The sequence below is a fragment of the Microcebus murinus genome, chromosome 12, assembly GCF_040939455.1.
Source record: "Microcebus murinus isolate Inina chromosome 12, M.murinus_Inina_mat1.0, whole genome shotgun sequence".
Classification (NCBI taxonomy): domain Eukaryota; kingdom Metazoa; phylum Chordata; class Mammalia; order Primates; family Cheirogaleidae; genus Microcebus; species Microcebus murinus.
The window spans coordinates 74,179,230-74,203,123 of record NC_134115.1 but is presented as its reverse complement, the minus strand read 5'-3'; the positions used below and the strand labels follow the sequence as shown (position 1 = coordinate 74,203,123).

Genomic DNA, 23,894 nt, shown 5'->3' with positions numbered 1-23,894 from the left:
GGTCCACGGAGAGCACACAGAGGCTGCGCCAGCCAGCCCGCAGTGCTGGCGGCTTTGCAGGCCCTGTCCTCCGAAGGCAGGCCTGTCTGAGCCTGCCCTGTCCCTCTTGAGCTTTGGGCTGGGACTGGGCCCGTGAGCTTGGCCGTGCTTTTTTTAATAAGGAATCTCACTTTCCCAAAATAGGCAACAAGTGAAGACACTGCCCCGTCACGCTGACTCACTTTCCCCGGCCTCGCTTTCTTTCCTAAAAGCCATGATCCGCATGACTGGCTCCTGCTCCAGCAGCTCTGCCCCTTCAGTCTGTTCTCCAGGAAGGGAGATCACAGTGGCAGGCGTGGCTCCTCCCATAGTTTGGGGTCTGCTTCCATCCAGTGGGCTGGACCCTTGGTCACTGATACTCAGTGCTGTTCCTGGTCACACCTGCTCAGAATTTCAGCCACTGCCACTGTAGTCATGGCTCCCACATCTCGGCCACTGGAACAGACCTCTCTCCCTCCGAGCTCCAGGTTAGTAAGAGCAAGCCTACAAAGCACTCACCTGGCTGCTCTCTAGGCACCTGCATGCCAAGCTGCATGCCAAACTGATTCACCTTCCCCTCTAGTACATTGTCTTAGTTGGGGGCACCACCAGCCACCCAGGAGTTACCCTTGACTTCTCCCACTGCTCTCACAGCCAAATCACTGCTAAGTACTACTGATTCAATCTCCTAAATATGGCCCTAGCCTGCTTCCCTCTTCTCTATCCCCAAAGCTTCTCTCTTACCCCAACCCTCCAAAGACCTGCCAAAGTGATAGATCCAGAATGCGCATCTGTTTTTCCTGGCTTGACAGCCTTCAGTATCTCCCAATGGCCAAACAGATTCCTGAACACCAAAGTGGCGGCATAGGGTTTACCCTGCGAACTTGATTAAATGCAGATTCCTCAGCCTGGCCTATGAAGATTTAGATTTAATCAATCTGATGTGGCACTTGGGGATCTGTGTTCCTCATAAGCATCCCAGGTGAAATTCTGATGCATATTCAGAATTAGGAACCAATTCCCTTAAGAGAAAGCCCACGCCAAAGAGAACCTACAGGATCATCTGATTTGGCTTATGCCAAACTCTTCACCTAATCTCTAGCCAGTCCCTACTTTGAACTTGACCCTCCAGCAACACCTATGAGTTTGCAGATCCCTCCTCACTCCATCCCTGCTCTGCCCTGCCCTCTCTACTCTACTGGCTCTTTCTTCTGTCATTTGCTTGTGCAGCCATGAGGCAGTACAGTGTCGAGAGTAAGGACACTGGGGTCCAACTGCCTGGGTTCTCATCCTAGCTCTACTGTTCACTGGCAGTGTGACCTTGGTCAAGTTCCTAGCCTTTCTCAGCTTCAGCTTTCTCTTCTGAAAACTTAAGACAAAACCACACTCTTCTTAGACTTGCTGTAAGAATCAAATGAGATGATGCACTGTTAACCCCTGGCTCAAGGTCAGCACCCAGTAAATGATTGCTCTTGTCATTAAGGTGACATCCCCCTCCTCACTCACACCCCCAAGTCTCTATTGGTGATCCTCCTGAGAGCAGGACAGTCTCTGATATCTCCAGCACCTAGAATGTTGTTGCTACCTTGGTACCTAGGAAATGGCAGCTGGATGGATGGATGAGGTCTATAGTATTATGAGCACCACTCTATGATGAAAAGTAGACACTCTAATAAAAGAAAAATTGTGCATTTTGAAGGCTGAATAAGGCCCAACTTTAAAAAGCATACTAGCTAATGAAATGTAGGATACTAAAAAAAAAAAATCAACCCCAAAATATTTTCCAGGTCTAAGAGGGTAAGTTGAGCTGATTTTAAGTCACCATATAGTTCTGACTGCTCAACAAATGTTACTGGCCACAGAGTCTCCCAGATTCCTTAGGCCAGGCATCCTCAAACTACGGCCCTCGGGCCACATGTGGGCCGCCTAGCACATTTATCCGGCCCTTTGGGTGTTTTTGCCACCGCTGCCTATCACGCTTGTCCCGGGCCCACAGTGAGCACTCTCCAACAGTCTGAGGGACAATGAACTGGCCCCCTGTTTAAAAAGTTTGAGGACCCCTGCCTTAGGCTGTACCAGCTAAATAAGCCACAGCTGTTCACAGTGGGCCATGGCAGTCAATTGCTCTCACTTAGCAGCCAATTCTCAGGCTCACCTACTCAACACCCACCCCAGCTCTGCACTAACCGCCATCACTAATGACCACATCGGCCCTCTTCCTATGCCGTGCACTGCCTGCAAGATCAGCCTGTTTGGATTCTCCTACACAAAACTTCTGCTCCCCTAAACTGGCCTCCTCACAGCAGCCTGAGCCCACAACACACATTCCTGCCTCCTTGCCTTTGCTCGTGCTGTGCTCTGCCTGGAATCCCTTTCCAACCTTCCCTCCTTGTCTTATTCTTAATCTCTGCCCAAGTTCAAAATTCTGCTTTTTCCATGAAGCCCTCCTTGATCATCTCAGCCCACAGTGAACTCTCCCTCTTCTCACACTTCACGTCCTTATTGCTCATTTCATTCCTAGAGGAACCACTAAATGTCTATATGCTAGGCACTAGGTACAGTGGTCACTAAGAGAGAAACAGGCCACTTTTGCATGGTGCATAAAGTCCTGTGGAACTGAGTATATGCACATTGTTACTGTAACTTATCTCCATGTGCCTGGTGTCCCTGCCTGAACAGCGGGCACCTTGAGGGCAGAAGCCATGTGTAGGCCGGTTGGCATCCCCAGTGGCCCACAGAGTGCTTTGTTGCTACCAAGAACTCAGCAAATGCTCATTGATAACACAGTCCTTGGCATCTCCTGGAGTGACAGGGACTTGGGGATGGCAGCCTCTCCAGTTGAGTGCTGCCACTGCCACTCATTTTTCCAGCAAGCACTAACTGAGGCCCTGCTGTTTGCTGGCTGCCGCCCCTACCCCAGAACAGAGTCTCCCTCCAGCCCGGCAGTTCTCCTCACCTGGACTCCCTGGCCCTGTTCCACACAGTAACCAGAAGACGCTTCTGATCATCCTCCTCTTGGACAGGACTGCGAAGCAAATCAGATGATCAGAACGTCAGCGGGGCTGAGCTCCGGGCCAGACCCATGCAGTCAGTCATAATTCCAAAAATTTAGAAATAAGCTAAACAGCTGAGTAAATAGACTACAGTACAAATAGTGTGAGAGATGAGTACTCACATGTAATAAAGAGTTTACATTACATTGTTAAGGACAAAAAGGAGGTTACAATACACTATTATAAAACAATTCCATTTTTGTAAACACACACACACCAGACATACACACCCACACAAGTTAAACAATCTGAAAAGAAATACAGCAAGGCAGCTGTGTCTGTGATTAGCAGGGCTATGGGTGTTTTTTATTTTCTTCTTTTCATTCATCTATATTTTCTGTTTTTCCATAATAAGCAAAATTACTTTGTATAGTGAGAAAAAAACCAAAATATTATTATTAATTTTCACTAATAGGAAAATATAAAGTGTCCATTACCTTCCCATTGGCCCCAGAGTTCAGAGATGGGGAAAGAAATAATAATAATAACCATAGCAGCTGCCACTCTGCCGGGTGCTGGGTTACAGGGTCCCATTTGCAGCTCACAGTGCTCTGAGGTTGGTGCTATTATTAGCCCCATTTTACAAATAAGGAAGCCGAGGCTCACAGAGGTTAGCAAGTTTAAATAAAAAGGGGGGCGGGGAGGCAAAACATCCCTCAGCTTGGAAAATTCCTTCTGCTAAAGGAGAAAGCCTGGCCCAAGGCACACTGGGAAGCTGCCTACTCTTTCCAGGGGCTGCCAGCCCCAGGCTGGGCATTTCAGTTGTGAGAACCAGCCGGGCGATACCTTATCACTGCGGACCTCACTGCTAGGCCCGCTGCCAGGGATGCAAGGACACCAGGGAATGGGAAAACAAAGACATCCTTTAGAAGTCACTGTTTTTCTGCTTAGATCTAGTTCTAGATTTGGCAATCAGAGCTGTTTCCAGATAAGCACTCCTTCCCTCTCCTCTCGAGGGCCCGGCTGCTCCAGATTCTTACAAGAAAAAGTGCTCATGGAAAGCTGGGTCTCTGCAGTCTGGAATGGTCTGCGTCTTCTGACGGTGGATTCGATTATCTTCAGGGATCAAAGACATCTTGAATTGGAGAGAAAAGTAAGCATTAGCTCATCTGGGGGCCATGTAATCACCTAAGCCCAGCAGCTGACCCTGCTCATCTCCAAGTTAAAGGCCTCCTAGTCCTTCAAATCAGCCTCTGCAGAGGACAAATGGAGCCCCTGTCAGATGCTGGAAAAGAACAAGGAGCCCAGGGCCAGACCCATTGCAGTCAGATGCCAGGACAGGGCCTAAGGGTGGGTGGTACCAAGGAGGCGGCCATGCCCCAGCCAGAGATGGGATACAACTTTATCATCTCTGCTCTCCCTCCAAGCAGAGTAGTGTCTCCAAAAGCAAACGGCCTCCTCTCTTCTACATTTCCAGCAGCTGCTAGGTGCTCCTTTCACAAGAGCTCCAGGTCAGCCTCTTGCTAAGCCCCCAGATCCATGCCCTGGCTGCAATGCTGCTCTTCTCCTGCCTCAGGGACCCACCTCCGCTCCCAGTCAAGTCCTTGCTCACAGGGGCCTCTGACCTGCCCAAGGGTTTCAGGAGGAATGCATCAGGACCTGCACCTTGTATCCCAGCTGCCACTCTCCGGGGGGCCTGGCCTTTGGCTCTTACTGGAAATAGATCCCTGTCCCCGCAGAACCTCTGGCTTCATGGCAAGGGCCTAATCCAGAAGGATTTTCCAGCCCTCAGGGATACTCCCTCTACTCTACTGCCCAAACCTGACCATCCCACCTCTAGTTTGGGGAGGAAGGGGGTGAAGATATTGCTTTTCACAAGAATGCTTGGGATTATCTGTGGATATCAGTCACCCACACACTCACTGTGTCCACCTATATGTATGACCAAGATCACCCTTAAGATTTTGGCTCTTGCAGAAGGCCCTAGGGACCAAGCCAGGCTAAGGGAAGGGGTCTACCCTAGCACAGGGCTTATCACTGTGTCTAATAAATGCCTACTAACCAAATGAATGAAATGGCAGCCACCACCTCAAATGGCCCCAGGCCCACAGGTGTGCTGGGATCTTGGAACTCAGCCCACTGACATGGCCCCTCAGCACCCCTAGCCCACCGCCAGCCCCATCATATACCTTCACATAGGGATCACAGGCGCCAGGCTCTTTGCTCATCAGGCCTTTGCCTTCTATGACTAAAAGAGAATGAAAATGTTGGGGTGGATGAATGGGAATATATATACATGCACTGGACTTTCACAGCTGGAAGGGAACTTAAAATGTATTTGAGGCCAACCCTTCGTTTAATGGAGAAAATGAGGCGATGAGGAAAACCCAAAGATAGGAACTTGCCCCAAATCGTGGAGCAATGGGAATGACAGCTGCATTTAGAACTCATGTCTCTTGACTCCCAGTCCAGTGCTCCTCTTAACACATAAGACTGTCTTCTGGGAAGGAAGAGGCCAAGCTGGAGGACTTACCATGTGCAGTGAGCACATGAGCTGTGCTGCAGCTGAGGGACAGTATAGCACTGTAGTCACAAGCTCGGGTTCCAGAGGTGGACAGACCCAGTTGTACCACTTACTAACCATGAGAGCTCGAGAGAGTTGCTTTGCCTCTCTGAGACTGAATTTGCCATTTTTTATGGGTTAGTGATAATAATATGCATTTCACATGGCAGTTGGGCCTATTAAATGAGATACTGTGTAGAGTGCTTGACAAGTATTATAACTGCTCAACAAATGTTTCCTAAAGAAAAAAATAATAATAAATAAAGGCAAAGGATTGGTGTGGGGTGGGTGCAGGTGTGGTCATGAAAGCAGCATTGCCATTTGCCTGAGGTCTGTAGAAATCAAACAACAGTCCTGAGAGAACTGAGCCTCCTTTTTCTTTTCTTTTATGTTTGGTTTTGACTGAGCCCAAAGTTCGGCTCAGACAGAGCTCCCAGTAGTCTGAGGTGTGAGGCCTGGGGAGCTAAAGGAAGGAGTGGGGACAAGCTGGAAGGGCTGAAGGGCCTGAGACTGGGGTGAAGCCAAAGCAAACTGTGCAGGACAAATGGAGTGGTGGAGGCCAAGATGCATTTTGCAAAAACTGTTTGCACAGCTGGAGTCAGGCCCTGGCAGCCAAAGAACACCCTTCTGCTGGTCCTTGGGAACTTCACCTTGGGCCCCCCATGGCCAAGACCAGAGGACTCCAGGCGCCTGCTGGTGTACTCTGCCTAGTATCCTGGTTACTGTTCCTGTGTGCATCCCGCCCCTGGAGAGTGTAGTTCTTGAGGGCAGGATCCAGGCCTGATGACCTCTTGGGTCTCTCTGGCCACCAGTGGCAGTGAAGCAGACCTGGCCCCTGCCCTCACTGCATTCCCAGTCTGGTGGAAAGATCAGTCACAGGGAAGCACAGTGTAGTCAGGGCTGTGATGAAGACACACAGGAGGAAGCAACAAACCCAGCCCAGGCAGGTGGGTTGGGGTGAAGGAAGGGGTGATTCCTGGAGGGGAAAAAAATAAGGCAAAATGAGCCTTCCTTCCTGACTCTTAATGATGATTAAGGCAGGCATATTTCTTACAAAATTAAAGTGAAGGAGAGTTATTTTTCAAAAGGAGTTGAAAAAAGAAGGAAGGTTATTCTAAACACATTGAATAGTGGGTGCAAAGGCACTGAGGCACAGGCAAGCAGATGCATTCAAGGGATTCAAGTAGCTGGACAGAAAAGGGGTGCAGGGCACCTTTAGCAGCAAGAGCCAGGGAGGCTAGCGAGACGGGCAGGACCTTTGGGGCTAAACAGAAGAGTGCAGGCAGTGGGTGCCGTGACAGAAGCTCAGTAACTGTGTATGTGCTGGACAGAAGGACAAACAAATGGATAAATGGACACATAAAGTACAAAATCCTCTTGTGCTGTGCCCCAGTCATGCTGGAAAGCCCTTCAAATGCACCCTGCCCTCTCTGACCCCCAAGCCTTCGTGCTTGCCACTCTCCCTGCATGAAGTTCTCCCACATCCACTGCCGGTTCCTCCTTCAGGATGGAGTGTGGACATCACCCCCTTTGTCAGGTCTTCCCTGGCATCCCATCAGCACCACATGGGTAGGTGCTTCTCCATGGTGTCCCCAACCAATGCTCAACCATTATTTTGGGAATTTATGGTTTTCTACTTTATTTAACAAACACTTATACAAGGTATACTACATGCTCGGCACTGTTCTAAACACATTACTAATTTTAATTCACTCAATCTTTGTAACAACCTGAAAATAGACACTATTACCACTGCCCTTTGACATATGAGAAAACTGAGCTTGCTCAAGGTCACTCAGCAAGTAAATATCAGCGCGAGGATTCAGATTCTAGTGGTCTGGCTACAAAGACTGTGATCTTACCAGTGACACTGCTGCCCATAAGTGAATGAATAAATGAATGAGTGAGAAAAGGGAAAGAGAGAAGAAGAAAGGATGGACGAAAGAAGGAAGGAAGGCTGGCAAAGCTCTTCTGTGGCCCTATTCTGTAGGAGCCAAGGAAGGTGTTGAGAGGCCTGAGGACAGCTGTAGCCTGCTGAAGAAAAAGGCCCACCGAGTGAACTCCAGACACTCCAGGGGCGGGCCCAGGGCTGCATCTGTAGAAAGAGCCCCAAGAGGATACCCACTGTTTTCAGTGGACACATGGCAGGTTGCAATACGAACGTGAGAAAAGAAGCCTTGGCCCATGGTAACACCACCCCCCGACCCTAGCTCCAGGCAGGAGGCTGAGTGGCTGCCCTTCCTTGGTGAGCCTGCACAAGGCCATACTCACTGTGGAGCAGCAGAACCCGGTCCCGGGCTTCAATGGACAGCTTCAGCTGACCTAAAGAAACGACAGAAACAAGCTCGCCTCAGCTCCCTGTTGGGTGAAAACTGGAGTAAAAGTGACAGGAATGTTCTTTGTTCGTGGGAAACCCACAAAGACTCCTACAGCCTCTGGTAGGAAGGCCTCAGAAGCCACCTGGCTCAGCCTTCTTGCCACCTCAGGAGTCCCTTCCCCAGTGCCTCCAGCAAGGGTTCCCTCGCCCTGCCTACGCCCTCTGACACTAGCTCACGACTGCACCGGCCAGCCCAGGTGGATGCCAGGGAGCTCTCGCTATTGGGCAGTTGTCCAACATCAGTAATGATGTAGAAAGACAGGAGCTCTCACATCGTGAGGAAGGAAGTGTAAATACAGGGTAATTCCTGGCAACATCTGCTGGAATTTAAGTACACACATCCTCCAACCTAGCAATCTTCATTCCAGGTAACAATTATAGACAAAAACTCACGCGTGAGCACAAAGGCTGACACTACAGCATTGTTTAATAAAATAAGGAAAAACTGGAAATAGCTGAAATGTCCATCAGTACAGCAATAGTTAAGTAAAGCATCTTTGGCTGCACTATGCCATACTGTGGGCTATTGTGAAGAATGGGGAGCTCCATGTGACCTGGTGTGGGAATTGTGTTGAGACAAGGTGTTAAAAGGAACACACACACTTCAGAAGAACAGGTATGGTATGTATCTCTGGGTGTGCATGTGTGTGTGTGTGTTCTGAAAGGATGCCAAATTAAAAACAGGGACCACCTCTAGAGAAGAGCCTGGGAATTGGAGGCACAGTGGTCAGGAGGAATTTTAATCTATGTTATTGTTATTTCAACAATACGAATATGCCCATGCAATATAGCACCTCTGTAATTAAAAAGAAAGGAAAAGGGAAAGAAGGAAAGAGGGGGGAAAAAAGGAGGGGGAGGGAAGGAAGAGAGAGGAAGGGAGAGAAGGAGGATCATAGCAAGGAAGGAGAAGAGGGAGGAGAGTGGGGTGGGGGGGAACATAAAGACAAGAGGAAGACGAACCCTGGAAAGCAGGGGAGGAATGAGGGGCTGGGTGAGGATTTTTCCTTTGGCTTTTCTCATTTTTATTTAAATAAAAGAAAAACAAAACTTCAGACACTCAAAGGCCTCTAGCAGGGACAGAGAAAAGAGAGGGCCTCACTCCTCTTCCTCATTGATAGATATTTTTCTCTCAGTCCAATATACTCTCCCTGGAACCTCAAGATGCCACTGAACTCAACTCACCCATGGACAGGCGCTAGGGACCCAGGGAGAGCGGGGCAGGGCACATCAACCAGAAAGCCCATGCATGGCTCCATCTACAACACCCCTGTCTAGTAGTACCCTCCCTCTGCTTGGTCACCGCCAGTGGTGGTGAGCTTGCTCCCTGCAATGGAAGCCCTTTCTCTTTTAAAACAGCTCTGATTGTTCAGTGCTCCGTCTTTATGGAGCCAAAAGTGGACTCACAGTAACTTTCATTGACCAGCTCTGGTTCTGCCATCTCTGGGCTCTCTCCTCTAGACCTGAAGTCTTAAGTCCTTCCACCATTCCTCAAAGCACAGTGAGATGCCCCCTCATCATCACAACTGTTCATATCTGGACGTGCCCCATGAAACTGGAATGGTGGCTGGGGCTTGCACTTTGTCGCTGGCTAAAGGAAGGGCAGGCAGGGTTTGAAGAACAGAAAGGAGGGAAGCTTTGTGTCTCATAACTCTGCCTGAGTCCACCAACCACTGTGACCTGGCCATCACTTGATCCTCACGCTTTAGGCATTTAAGCTTCAGTGCAAAGTGATGCAGACTCCAGCAAACCCTGGCCCAGCCCTTCATCCTTCAGAAATCCCTGCTGCTCTCCTGCCCAGGATGCATATCTGAGAAGCCCAGGAATTCTGTTCCAGTGCCAGCCCTAACTGCCCTCCTGTCTCTCAGGGCCACCGTGTCACGCATATGAGGTGGAACTAATCATAGGGGTTATGGCACTCTCCAAGCTGCGATCAGATAACACTGGAGTGTCAGGAGGTCCATGGACGAAAGGCGCCATGAGAATCCATGGTATTGTTATCTCAAGGTTTGAGCAATTATCTCATTAGGGTTCCCTAGCACTGAGAAACCTTATACAAAAGCTGTGCCTGATCCAGTGTGGGGCGGGAGAGGGAGGTTTGGAAGCAGACAAAGAAGGCCAGCAGTCACGGATGAGATCTTGAAGGCATCTATGTTTAACACCAAACATGTCTCCACTTCCCAAGGAAATGCAGTTGGGCACCAATGCTATCCACAAAGGGTGGCAGTAATGGGTACAAGAGAGGCTACAAGAGTGTATCAGGGAGCAGGGGCCCAAAGCCAATGGGAGAACAGACGGGCCCTATATGGCAGGAAAATGCTAGAGAAGAGTGGGCTTCAGAAAGCTTGGAGGAGGCAACAAACCCAAATTCTGCAGGGCACAGGACTTTCTGACTCTCAGGACACAGTCGGGCAGAGACACACTCAGAAAATGAAGCAAGAAGATGGGAGCTACAGACCATTGCTGGACTTAGGGGTCTGCAAGAGTTTGTCCCAGAGGGAGCCCATGCCACCCTGGATATGCAGAGAATACATCTACGAGGGACTTGCCTGGCTAGCACAAACAGCAGTCATCCTAAAAACCCAATTTATCCCAAAAGCAATTGCCCGTTTAAGAACCATCATGTGCTAAAAGTCACAGGAAAGGTGACAATATCAGGACAAATGTACAAAGGAGGTTGGGTCTACACAGAGCCTAGTCAGCCACTAACAATCACAGATTTTCCCTCCATTGGTGAGGACAAGCCTGTACTGAAGCCTTTTGTGCAGGAGGGAGGGAGGGAACCCAGCTGGGCACCCCTGTCTCTGTGGTCCTCAGCTGCCTCTTCCACACAGCCCTCTCTGAGCCCTGAGACGGCTCAGAGAGGGCTATGCGTGCTTACCAAGTTCACTGCCTGCCCTGGAAGGGAGAAATGCTAGGCCGCAGTGCTGCTGGGGACGGGGAGTCACACAGCTCTAGGGACACAACCCTGCAGAATTTCCAGTGTCTGTTGTGTGAAGACAGAGAATCTTGAGTTCCATTCAGAGAAATGGCCCTGGCCTGTGATGGTGCCGCTAAAGGAGACCCAAAGAGCCAAAATGAAGCAGACTACTGCGGTGGGATAAAACCCGTGATGGGTCAATTCAACTGCCTTTGCTTGTCTCTCTGCTCCCTGTGAAACTTGATCTTAATGTGCTTTCCCAAAACTGTTTTTCCTTCCAAAAAGAGACTTCTCTGGTCAGTGTAAGTCTTCTAGTCTACTCAGCAATTCTATTTTTTGGCATAAACTGTAATAATGAATTAGCATTCAGGTCTCCTGATGATTTAGATTCCTGCGGATCATTCACAAGGGATTCTAGGTCCTTCCTGGGCAAGCCAGTAAAATAAAATTTTTGAATCCACTGCAGTCAGCATCTAACCTTGGCTGGACCATGACACCACCAAGGCCGGCAGTCCCATGGGGCTGAGACTCCAACTTCCTACAGGCCTCGTGCACAGTTCACTTTGGAGTTCAGGGCCACAGTGAACTACTAGGCTGGGCACAAGCATGGGGAGAAGAAAGCCAACGCTTTCTGGATGTTTACTAGGTTTTCAGCACTTTATGCTTTTTATTTCTCTTCTTTATATCCCAATTTACAGGCAAGGAAACTGAAGATTAAGAGTTAAACTCTTAGGCCGGGCGCTGTGGCTCACGCCTGTAATCCTAGCTCTTGGGAGGCCGAGGCGGGCGGATTGCTCAAGGTCAGGAGTTCAAAACCAGCCTGAGCAAGAGCGAGACCCCGTCTCTACTATAAATAGAAAGAAATTAATTGGCCAACTGATATATATAGAAAAAATTAGCCGGGCATGGTGGCGCATGCCTGTAATCCCAGCTACTCGGGAGGCTGAGGCAGAAGGATCACTCAAGCCCAGGAGTCTGAGGTTGCTGTGAGCTAGGCTGACGCCACGGCACTCACTCTAGCCTGGACAACAAAGCGAGACTCTGTCTCAAAAAAAAAAAAAAAAAAAAAAAAAAAAGAGTTAAACTCTTATAACAAAAAACATATGTACCCACATAATATTTTAGGGAAAAAAAGACTTTGGCTTGGGGTGAAGCATTACCCCAAAGCAACTGGAAAACTTGTATTTTCCCAAATAACTCAGCCTCTGCAAATCTTTAATTTGAATAATCCTAGTAGAAAATAAGTACCTACTACCCTCTCAATTATATAGTATTTCAGAAAAATATATTTTGGGACTATTTATTGTTTTATTTGAATCAAATCACATGAGCATACTGATTATTTTTATTTTCTTCAATGTTAAAATCGTGTCATTTATTTAAAAAAAAATAAGAGTTAAACAGGTCATCCAGGTCACACAGCCAGTAAGAGGCAGAGCTAGGTTTGCACTGAGGCAGTGCAGCCTCAGGAACTCCACTCTTAGCCACTCTATACCTGTGATGGGCTTAAAATTTGTCCATAAAATCTTTTCTGCTCTTCCTTTCAAAGGTGGAGCCTAAGTCCTCCCTTCAGATATGGGCTTAGTGACTTGCTTTGAACCATAGAATATGGTATAAGTGACAATAGGTGACTTCCAAGATTAGGAATAAAAAGCCCTATAGATTCCCTCTTTTTTTTTAACAGCTGCGGTGGGATATAATTCACACATCATACAATTCACCAATTTAAAGCATACAATGCATTGTCTTTTAGTATATTCACTGGATTATATAACCAATCATCACTATCTAATTTTAAAACATTTTCACTTTACCTTAAAAGAAACCCCATATCCATTAGCAGTCACACCCCATTCTCTTCTCCCCCTCATCCTCTGTCAAGAATTTATCTACTTGCCGGGCGTGGTGGCTCACGCCTGTAATCCTAGCACTTTGGGAGGCCGAGGCGGGCGGATTGCTCAAGGTCAGGAGTTCAAAACCAGCCTGAGCGAGACCCCGTCTCTACCAAAAATAGAAATAAATTAATTGACCAACTAAAAATATATATACAAAAAATTAGCCGGGCATGGTGGTGCATGCCTGTAGTCCCAGCTACTCGGGAGGCTGAGGCAGTAGGATCGCTGAGCCCTGGAGATTGAGGTTGCTGTGAGCCAGGCTGACGCCACGGCACTCACTCTAGCCTGGGCAACAAAGTGAGACTCTGTCTCAAAAAAAAAAAAAAAAAAAAAAAGAATTTATCTACTTTTGGCCTCTAAGGACTTGCCTATTCTGGATGTTTTATGCAAATGAGATCAATCAACGCATGGTCATTTGTGAACAGCTTCTTTCCCTTAGCATAACATTTTCAAAGTTCACCCATGTTGTAGCATGAATCAATATTTCATTTCTTTATATGGTCAAATAATATTCCATTGTATAACTAGTCAATGTTTTGTTTATTCATTCATCTGGTGATGGATCTTTGGGTTGTTTCCATTTTTTAGCTATTATGAATAATGCTGCTATGAAACTTCTGTACAAGTTTTTGTCTGGGCACGTTTTCATATTCTTGGATATATACCTATGAGTGGAATTGCTGGGTCAACTGGTAACTCTGTCTTTAACTGTTTGAGGAACTGTCAAACTCTGCACCATTTTACATTCCTGCCAGCAATGTACAAGGGTTCCAATTTCTCCTCATCCTCTTCACACTTGTGATTGTGGCCATTCTAGTATAATAGTACTTTTTTATTATGGCCATTCTAGTGTAATAGTACCTCATTGTGGTTTAGATTCACATTTCCCTGATTCACATTTCCCTAATGATGTTGAACATCTTTTCATGTGCTATTGGCCATTAGCATATCTTCTTTGGAAAAAAATGTCTATTTAAATCCTTTGCCCATTTTTCAATTGGGTTATTCATCTTTTTATAGGAGTTCTTTCTTGCTTTCACTTTTGTTGTCACTTGCTCAGAAGGAAGCCAGCTGCCATATCATGAGGAAACCCCAACAGCCCTATGAAGAAGCCCATGTGATGAGAAACAACAGGTAGCAAGGAGCTGAGGCCTCCTGCCAAGAGCCATGTGAATGAGCCATCTTGGGAAGGGATCCTCCAGTACCAGTAATGCCTGTTCGGATAAATGTAGACCTGCAGGAAGGAAGGAAGGCAGGAAGAAAGATGGGAGGGCAGGAGGGAGGGAGGAAATAAAGAGAAAGATAGACAAACAAAAAACAACTCAGAAAAATTAGAAAACATTTGTAGGGGACTTCTATTCCTGGGATGATAGACCCACTGAGGAAAAATGGATAAGCTAGACAAAATATTTAAAAGCATCTTCTTAGAGATGTAACAAGATAGAGCTAGGAACTACCAGGCAGATCTTAGGAAATAGAGGTTCTGTGGACATGAGCCTAGTGTTTTTCTGGGCTAGTTTTTTCCTGGAGTGTTTTCAAATTCCAGATGGTTAACTGAAGGGCTAAGAGCAGAGTCTCTGCCTGCCTCTCAGGGATAGGGGAAGGGAGTTAGAGACCAAGGCCTGCCAGGAAGTAGGATTCTTCTGAAGTTCCACCTTTTAAGTTGACCCTAAAGGGTTGCTCCTGAGAAGTAGGGTGGGCTGTAATCAGACACAGTTCCTCAAGGGACTGCATCTCAACTTCAAACACTCTCAATACCTAACATTGAATTAAGATTAATCTAGATTGCTAGTGACCCCAAGCACCTAACAAGCAAATAAAGATCTTTTTGAAGGAATATATCATCCTAGGTTTGCGCTGAGATGAAAAATAACAACTCTGTGCCAGCCCTTTGTAGTAGACACAGCACACTTAAAATGTAAAAATACAGAAGAGTTGAAGGAAAAAAGATGAAGAAACGTGCTAGGCAAATATTAGCCAAAGAAGCCTGGGTAGCTATAATACATTAATGTCAAGAAAAGTAGACTTTATCTCCACTAGAAATAAAGAGAAGACCTCATAACAATAAAAGAAGACTTTATAATAAAAATTCTAAATTTGTATATCTTTAATATAACTTCAAAATAAAGGAAAAACTGACAGAAGTACAATGAGAAATAGTCAAATTTACAATCATAGTAAGAATTTTAACACACGTATATTGGTAACTTATAGAACAAACAGGAAAAAATCAACAAGGATACAGAATATTTGAGCAACATAATTAGTAAACTTGACCTAAACTTGACATATACAAAGAATACTGTACCCAACTGCTACAGAATTCAAGTACACACAGAACATTTACAAAAACTAACCATATCTTGGGCCATAAAGCAAATCTCAATGAATTTCAAAAAAACTAAAAGAATTGAGAGTATATTCTCTGACCAAAATGTAAAATAACTAAACATTACTAGAAAGTTCCCAATATTTGGAAATTAAGAAATACACTTCTAAATAACCCCTGGATTAAAGAAAAAATGACAATGAAAATTAGAAAATATTTTAAACTGAATGATAAAGAAAAAAGCTACATATCAAACGTGGGTCTCTTGGATATTAGTAATGTTCCTTTTTGACTCCGGTAAAAGTTATAAAGCTATTTTCTTTGTGATAAATCACTGAACTGCACATCATCATTTTGGGGGGACACTTTTCTTTCTGTATGTGTGTGTATTTTGTAATTAAAAAAAAGTTTAAGGGCCAGGCATGGTGGCTCACGCCTGCAATCCTAGCACTTTGGGAGGCCAAGGCAGGCGGATCATTTGAGCTCAGGAGTTCAAGACCAGCCTGAGCAAGAGCAAGACCCCATCTTCACTAAAAAAAGTAGAAAGTAATTAACTGGACAACTCAAAATATATAGAAAAAGTTAGCCAGGCATGGTGGCAGATGCCTGTAGTCCCAGCTACTTGGGAGGCTGAGGCAGGAGGATCACCTGAGCCCAGGAGTTTGAGGTTGCTGTGAGCTAGGCTGATGCCACGGCACTCTAGCCCAGACAACAGAGTGAGACTCTGTCTCAAAAAAAAAAAAAAAAAGAAAAAGTTTAAAAAGAACAAAAAGCAGAATTTAAAAGAGGACAAAGAGCTATCAAACAGCCAGAAACTTTGAGGACTTTCTGAAAGCTCCCTGTAGCTGAACTGCAAATGACAGAAAAGCCAATAAATGCTGAGGAGTCTGAACAGCAAAGGATGGGCTTCTGAGAAACACATGGGTGGGTTTCCCCAGCCAAGTCCAGGGAATCTCCCAGGCTCAGAGCAGCGGGACTGGACACAAGGGGAGCCAGGGGCCGCTGTCAGGGACATTTCAAAGGCCTCCAGTTCAGGGTCTGACCACACAGTGCCTGACATACTGAGCAGCTAGCTGGCATCTGTTCCCAAGCTTCATGCTCATTACAGAAGATGAATTATTTATCTCTGTGGCTTCTAAAGAGAGGCATAGAAAGGAGTGGAACAGGCCCCAGTTAACATTGTGCTGCCACAACATACATGGAAAAAGAAAGAAAATGCCCAGCAAATCAATGGCATTTCCAAGTCTGCTCTGCCCTCAGAACCACATCTTCCCAACTTCCCTCTGGCAAATCTAAGATTCCAGGCACTCCTCTAGAGTCTGCACTTAAGAGCTGCTTCCTACAGTTTTCATCTCACAGGTTCACTGGGATCTGACATTTCTAAAGAAGGGTGAGTTGTGTCACCCAATGTCCGCAGCTAATGGCAGTCCTCAAAACATGTCCAGCCTGCTCATCATCTCCTGGCTCAGACACTCTGGAGGAAAGACAACCCTCCCCTGACCACTCATCACATCCCGGCCACCAGACGCCCCAGGTAGGTTAATAATTTGGTTCATCAGGCAAGCTAATAAGTTGGTATTCCCTCAAGAAGATATTTTATATTTATCCAACATTTCTGTAAACTTGAGTTTTTACTTTCTATATAGAAATTATGCCTGAAAGTCACATGGAAATTCAAGGAACCCAGGACAGCCAAAATGATCTTGAAAAAGAACAAAACTGAAGGATTTACACTTCCCAATTTCAAAACTGACTACAAAGCAACAGTAATCAAGACAGTGTGGTACTGGCATAACGACAGACAAATAGATCAATGAAATAGAATTAAGAATCCAGAAATAAATCTATGGTTCTTTGGTCAATTGATTTTCAACAAAGATACCAAGATCATTCAATGGGGACATAATAGTATTTTCAACAAATGGTGCTGGGACAACTGAATAGCCAAATGCAAAGCAATGAAATTGGACCCTTACCTCATACCATATTTTTTATAAAACTCAAAGACCTAAATGTAAGAGTCAAAACTATAAAACTCTTAGAAAAAAACAGATTTCTTAGTAAGTGATATAACCTTAGATTTGGCAAGGGATTCTGAGATATAAAACCAAAGTACAGGCAACGAAAGAAAAAATAAAGTGGACATCATCAAAATTAAAAATGTTCAATTACATTTAAATAAAAATAAATGTTTATTTTTATGTAAATAAAGTTTAATTAAAATTAAAAATAGGGTTCAAAGAACACTATTAAGAAAGTGGAAAAAAACACAGATTAAGAAAAAATATTTGCAAATCATATATTTGACAAGGGACTTGTTTCTAGAACATATAAAGAACTCTTACAACTCAATAATAAAAATCCCAATTTAAAAATGAGCAAAGGGTCTGAATAAATTTTTCTCCAAAGAAGATATACAAATAGTCAATAAGCACATGAAAAATGTTCAATATTACTGGTTATCAGGAAAATGCAAATCAAAACTGTAATGAGATACATCACATCCCCAGAATGGCTAGAATTAAAAAGTCAGATTGTGGCCGGGCGCTGTGGCTCACGCCTGTAATCCTAGCTCTTGGGAGGCCGAGGCGGGCGGATTGCTCAAGGTCAGGAGTTCAAAACCAGCCTGAGCAAGAGCGAGACCCCGTCTCTACTATAAATAGAAAGAAATTAATTGGCCAACTGATATATATATAAAAAAAAAAAAATTAGCCGGGCATGGTGGCGCATGCCTGTAGTCCCAGCTACTCGGGAGGCTGAGGCAGAAGGATCACTCAAGCCCAGGAGTTTGAGGTTGCTGTGAGCTAGGCTGACGCCACGGCACTCACTCTGGCCTGGACAACAAAGCGAGACTCTGTCTCAAAAAAAAAAAAAAAAGTCAGATTCTAATAAGGATTGGTAAGGATATGGAGAAATCAAAACCCTCATATACTGCTGGTGGAAATGTAAAATGGTGCAGCTACTTTGGAAAAGAGTTTGGCACTTCCTTAAACTTATTTATTTATTTATTTATTTATTTTTTTTGAGACAGAGTCCCATTCTGTTGCCCTGGGTAGAGTACAGTGGCATCATCATAGCTCACTGCAACCTCAAACTTCTGGGCTCAAGTGATCCTCTTGCTTCAGCCTCCAGAGTAGCTGGGACTACAGGCATGCACCACCACAGTTGGCTAATTTTTCTATTTTTAGTAGAGATGGAGTCTCACTCTTGCTTGGGCTGGTCTCAAACCCCTAAACTCAAGCAATCCTCCTGTCTCGGCCTCCCAGAGTGCTAGGATTACAGGCATGAGCCACCATGCCTGGCAAGTTCCTTAAACTTTTCAGCACAGAGCTACCATATGACTAGCAATTCTAGTCAGAGCTACCATATGACTAGTATTCCTAGATATATTCTGTGTGTATGTGAAGAGAATTGAAAGCATTTGTCCACACAAAAACTTGTACACAAATGTTCGTGGCAGCATTATTCTTAGTAGTCACAGGGAGTTAGAAACAACCCAAATATCCATTCAGATGAATGGATAAACAAAATGTGATATATCTATACAACAGAATAATATTCAGCTATTAAAACAAATGAAGTACTGATACATGCTACATGGGTGAACCCTGAAAACTTACACTAAGTGAAAGAAGTCAGTCACAAAAGATACATATATGATTCCATTTACACGAACTGTCCAGAACAGATAAATCTGTAGAGACAGAGAACAGATTACTGCTTGCTTAGGGCAGGGATTTGGGGAGGACCCCTCCTTAGGGAGGACTGGGGATTGGGGGTAATAAGCTAAAGGGTACAGTGTTCCCTTATGAGGTAATGAAAATGTTCTAAAACTTATTGTGATAATAGTTACTCAACTCTGTGAATATACTAAAAAACTATTGACTTATATACTTTAAATGAGTGAATTGTGGCCGGGAGTGGTGACTCACGCCTGTAATCCTAGCACTCTGGGAGGCCGAGGAGGGAGGATTGCTCAAGGTCAGGAGTTCGAAACCAGCCTGAGCAAGAGCGAGACCCCTGTTTCTACTATAAATAGAAAAAAATTAATTGGCCAACTAATATATATAGAAAATATTAGCCGGGCATGGTGGTACATGCCTATAGTCCCAGCTACTCGGGAGGCTGAGGCAGCAGGATTGCTTGAGCCCAGGAGTTTGAGGTTGCTGTGAGCTAGGCTGACGCCATGGCACTCACTCTAGCCTGGGCAACAAAGTGAGACTCTGTCTCAAAAAAAAGAGTGAATTGTGTATATCTGAATTATATCTCAAAAAAGTTGTTACCAAAAAATGTTAACAAATATGCTAATCAAAATTAAACATATAGTCCTGGAAAAAATATGATGTACACCTATCATGACTTCTTCAAATTGCAGCAGTTATTACAATAGGGAAAAAAATCCCTCTAGAATAGCTGGGTCCCAGCCTCAGCTTGCATACTGCCCTCCGCTGAAGTCAGGCCATCTTCTCAGAAGGCAGTGTATGGTCAATTAATGTTACTTGAACATGCCCCTTTTGGAGGGACGAGGGGTTATACTCATGGACACACACAAACAATATATATACCATACAGTACTCGCCTTGAAGGGACTCCTGATGACAACAATTTCGTCTCATTATGTTTCCATAGGTGCTTACGCTGCCTTTAAATGTTTATGTTCAGGAAACTACCAGCAAGGCAGCATCTTCGTCTGGTTCTACCAAGGCAAAGCCCACTGGTGAAGGCCAAGGGCTTCCTGCCATGCCAGGGGAAGGCCAGTGAACTGAGGAAAACTCAGCAAAGACTTTCACAGTAAAGGGAGTCCCACTGGCTACCAAAACTGACTGAGTCCAAACCTGGCTGATGGTAAGAGTACTTCTGTGGCTTCTTAAATTTATGCATTCTCACGCTCTACCCTAGACCTATTAAACCAGAATCTCTGGAAGAAGATCCTAGGAATATGTGCATTTTAACAGGCTCCCCAGATGCTTCTGATAGTTGGCCTGGTTTGGAAAACACTGATAGGAATCTTTGTTCGTAAGCAGGCGAGCAAAAGTCACTCAGTGTATGAAGAAAATCAGCACCTTGAAAGAGGGGCAACATGACAAATGGCACCCAAAGAAACAGAACTAATGCAGGAAACAGGCAAGAACCTTTCAAACATGCTAATTAGTGTCCTCGGAGAGACTGAGAGGAGACTACATGAATAAGAGCGTGTAGCTCCTCACCCCACCTAGGCTCCTGCCTGCCTCCTGCACACTCAGGTCTCAGCCACTTGTTCAAGCAGCAACCTTCCCTGATACCCATCGGACCAGCCCTGAGGCCATGGCCCAGCAAGAAGATCCACTTCCTGCTGGACCTGGACCCTCCCCTCCCTAACTTCCCAGATCTGGCAGGGAGATTAAGGCTACAGAAGAACATTCACTGATGCAAAGAAAAGAACTGGGTTTCAAAAGTACACATATGGTTTGATCTCAATTTTGTTAAAATTTGACCCCTCCCTCACACACACACAGAAAAAAAGTTTGCAAGGATATAAATCAAAATATGAACAGTAGTCTCTCTGAGGAGTCAGATTACAAGTGATTGTTCACTGTCTTTTCACTAAGTTTTCAACAAGAAACACAACTTATCATGATAACATAGAGGTGAGAAAAAAAAACATATTTTTACTTTTACCTTACATCTAAGGTAAGAGGGCCTTGCAGCTCCCTAATATTCTTTCCTGACCAGCCCCCACCTCACCAACCCCAGTCATCCTGGAACTCTCTGGTATCTCAGAGGCTCCTGCATCCCAATGGGCTTAACAGGAACTGCCTCCTAGGGTCAGGTTTACCAAATGAAATAATACAAATAAAGCACTTGGCACAAGGCATGGCACATGGTAAATGCTCAACAAATGGTAGCTTGTTAATTACTCTTAATTATCTTCCACCAACAGAACCAGTGAATTCCAGGATGCCAGACAGCAGGCCATTTACAGGGGCCAAGCTGCTGCTCCTCCATCACTCCCTGTGCCCCCAGAGAATAAAGCAGGTTGTGAAGAGCCACGTTGTGTTAGACAGGAGTAAGCCTGGGAGCAAAGGAGCCAGGAACCCCAGGGAGGGACTAACTCTTTGGGTGTTCTGTCTTTGAAAGCTGGGCAAAGTCCAGTTAAGTTGCAGTAATGGCCCTAACTTTTACAAGGAAATCATATGCAAAAATGTTCAAACAAAAATGCGTTGGCACTTTGGGAGGCCGAGGCCGGCGGATCGCTCAAAGTCAGGAGTTCGAAACCAGCCTGAGCGAGACCCCGTCTCTACCAAAAATAGAGAGAAATTAATTGACCAACTAAAAATATATATACAAAAAATTAGCCAGGCATGGTGGCGCATGCCTGTAGTCCCAGCTACTCGGGAGGCTGAGGCAGTAGGATCGCTGAGCCCAGGAGATTGAGGTTGCTGTGAGCCAGGCTGACGCCACGGCACTCACTCTAGCCTGGGCAACAAAGTGAGACCTGTCTCAAAAAAAAAAAAAAAAAAATGCGTTGGACAGATCATCTCCAGACAGCTTGAACTCAGGTACCAACTTTACCACTGGCTCATGGGAAATCTTCCTCCCTCTGGGGCTCAAGCCTTCACAGAGGAAAAATAACCCAGTTTCCACAGGGAGTTGCAGGACCAGAGAGGGAATGGAGGGCTGTACTCTAGGGAACGACTGTTATCGTCACTATGGCTACCTAGAAGGCCAGGTTCGCCCAGGCCTTTGGGCAGCTGCTGCCCAGCTGTTAATTGGGGAACCCACTCGCTTGGGAATAAGGCCCACTGCCCATTTCTTTCCACCTCAATCCCTGAGGACATCCCTGGGACCCTCCTAAGGGATTGGTCTGTCTTGGAGGAGAGAATTCTCCCATCTTCACTGTGGGTCAGATACCCAATGAAGTCAGATTACAGCCTCCAAGGTGAGGCCACAGGAGGCAAGGCCACTGGGCTAGCCCAGCACCTGTCCCGTCCCTGAGCAGAAGGAAAGTGGGTGAATGAGATCTCCAGATGTAGCAGTAAGACCTTGATTTAACCTGAGCTGCTTGTTAATGGCAACTTGATGGTGACAAACCAGGTTTCTGAAAGATTAACTCAAGTGTGATTATTCCAGCCAAGTGAGGCAGAACCAACTGCAGTTGGCACTAGTGGCGGGCAGCAGGTGGTATCCAGCGGCTTGCTTGGCCTGAGCCTGTGCCCTGAGCCCATCCTGGGCAACTGCAGGGGGAAGGGGCCAGAGAAGGTGCCCCCAAACAGAAGGAGCGCCTACTCCCAAGCCTTGCCTGTCACCATGGGGGGCTGCCTGCTGGGCGGTGAGAGCAGGGTGAAGCAGCCCCTGGCAGCCAGCCCCAGAGGGCACTTACCAAAGGTGGTGAGGTAGAAGGACAAGTCCCGGTGGGCACGCCGGCTCCCGAGGGAGACACGGTGCAGGGAGTGCTCCATGGTGTCCCACTGCGGCACGGGCGGAGCGCCTGTAACCCTGTAACCCGAGGCGGCTGTGTTGCTCCCCAGTAACCGAGGCAGCAGGTTCGCAGCCTCCCCGCCAGTGTCCCGGAGGGAGGCGGGAGGAGCGGGAGGCCGGCGGCCGCAGCGCGTTGGAACCGGCCGGGCGCGCCGGGCGCTGATTGGCCCGCGCGGGTTTGAATGGGGAGATTTCCACCTGACGGAGCAGACGCGGCCCGGGGAGGGGAGGAGGCGCCGCGCCCCGCGCCCCGAGCTGAGCCGCCAGGGCAGCCACCAGTGGTTGGAGGTGGCTCCTTCCTGGGAGCCTGCAGGACCGGGCTACGCTGACGCTCCCGGCTCCACTACCGCGCTTTAGGCTGGAAGGGCCAACTCACAGGAGCCCCGGGCCAAGCGTGCCCACTCAGGGCGGGCTTGGCCTCCCGGCCAGCTCTCCCAGACCAGCAATTAGCTGACTGTGTAACCTGCTTTGAAGCTCAGACCTGTAATCATCAGAGCCAAGCAAGGGCCAAGGAGCACCCTCCTGGCCCAGTGCAGTGGGGTTTGCAAAAGTGTTCTCTGCACTCGGACAGGTCGCCCCCACCAGGCTGCAGCCCCTTCCCAAACCCGGCTACCTGTATTGCCTTCTCAACCCTCCTCTTGGATGAGTGCTGCCTGACACAGGTCCAGATGGGAGCAGCTTGCTCCAACCAGCCTCATGCCACCCCCAGCCCACCCTACCCTAGCCTGGTGCCATCAGACAGCAGGACAGCCTCCCAGCATCTGAGGAAGACAGACATGCAGGACACAGAACGGGTGGGCACTTTGAATCTCCCAAGCCTGGTGCAGGGAGGCAGAGCTGGAAGCCCCTGCACTGTTTTGTCAGCAAACATTCACGGGACACCCCCAGGAAGTGCCTTCACACCCAGACATCTGCTCTGCAAATCTCCAACTGTTGCCACTGTGGGAGGGAAAGCTGTTTGTCTCATGTAAATCTAAAAATGAGAAGTGTTGGTATTTGTCCCTGTTCCTCTGATATCATTGCCAAGTGGATATTTGTGGTTCAGTGACCCACTCAAGACAAGATCCAGAGATGCAAGAGAGAAAGTGGAGAAAAAAGTTATACATATGGAGCACCAGGTGCCAAGGGCTGAGCTGGGCAATTTACACACATCATCTCACTTTATCTTCACTGTAAGCCTAGAAAGTAAGCCCCAATTTACCAGGGAGAAATCTGCACCTCAGGCAGAGAAGGTAGGTGACTTGGCCAAGATTTGCAGAGCAAGGAACAGGCAAAGCTGAAATTTAAACCCAGGTCTGTCTGCCCCAGAGGCCATTGTCCTTCTGTTCTTCCTTGGCCTCCACA

The 23,894-nt window shown here is 46.6% G+C and overlaps 1 protein-coding gene across 2 annotated transcripts in view; it reads right to left on the bottom strand.

The window, feature by feature from the left end:
* Positions 1–22,665, bottom strand: part of RGS3 (regulator of G protein signaling 3) — a 121,087-nt gene extending 98,422 nt beyond the window's left edge. For both annotated transcript variants that reach the window (XM_012768862.2, XM_012768866.2), the window contains exons 1-5: positions 22,453–22,665; positions 7,846–7,896; positions 5,201–5,259; positions 4,052–4,146; positions 2,975–3,043 (exon numbers count right to left, since the gene is read on the bottom strand). In XM_012768862.2, the coding sequence (XP_012624316.2) occupies positions 2,975–3,043; positions 4,052–4,146; positions 5,201–5,259; positions 7,846–7,896; positions 22,453–22,531 (353 nt within the window). In that variant the 5' untranslated portion in view covers positions 22,532–22,665. The remainder of the gene's footprint in view (positions 1–2,974; positions 3,044–4,051; positions 4,147–5,200; positions 5,260–7,845; positions 7,897–22,452) is intronic.
* Between the last annotated feature and the right edge of the window lie 1,229 nt (positions 22,666–23,894).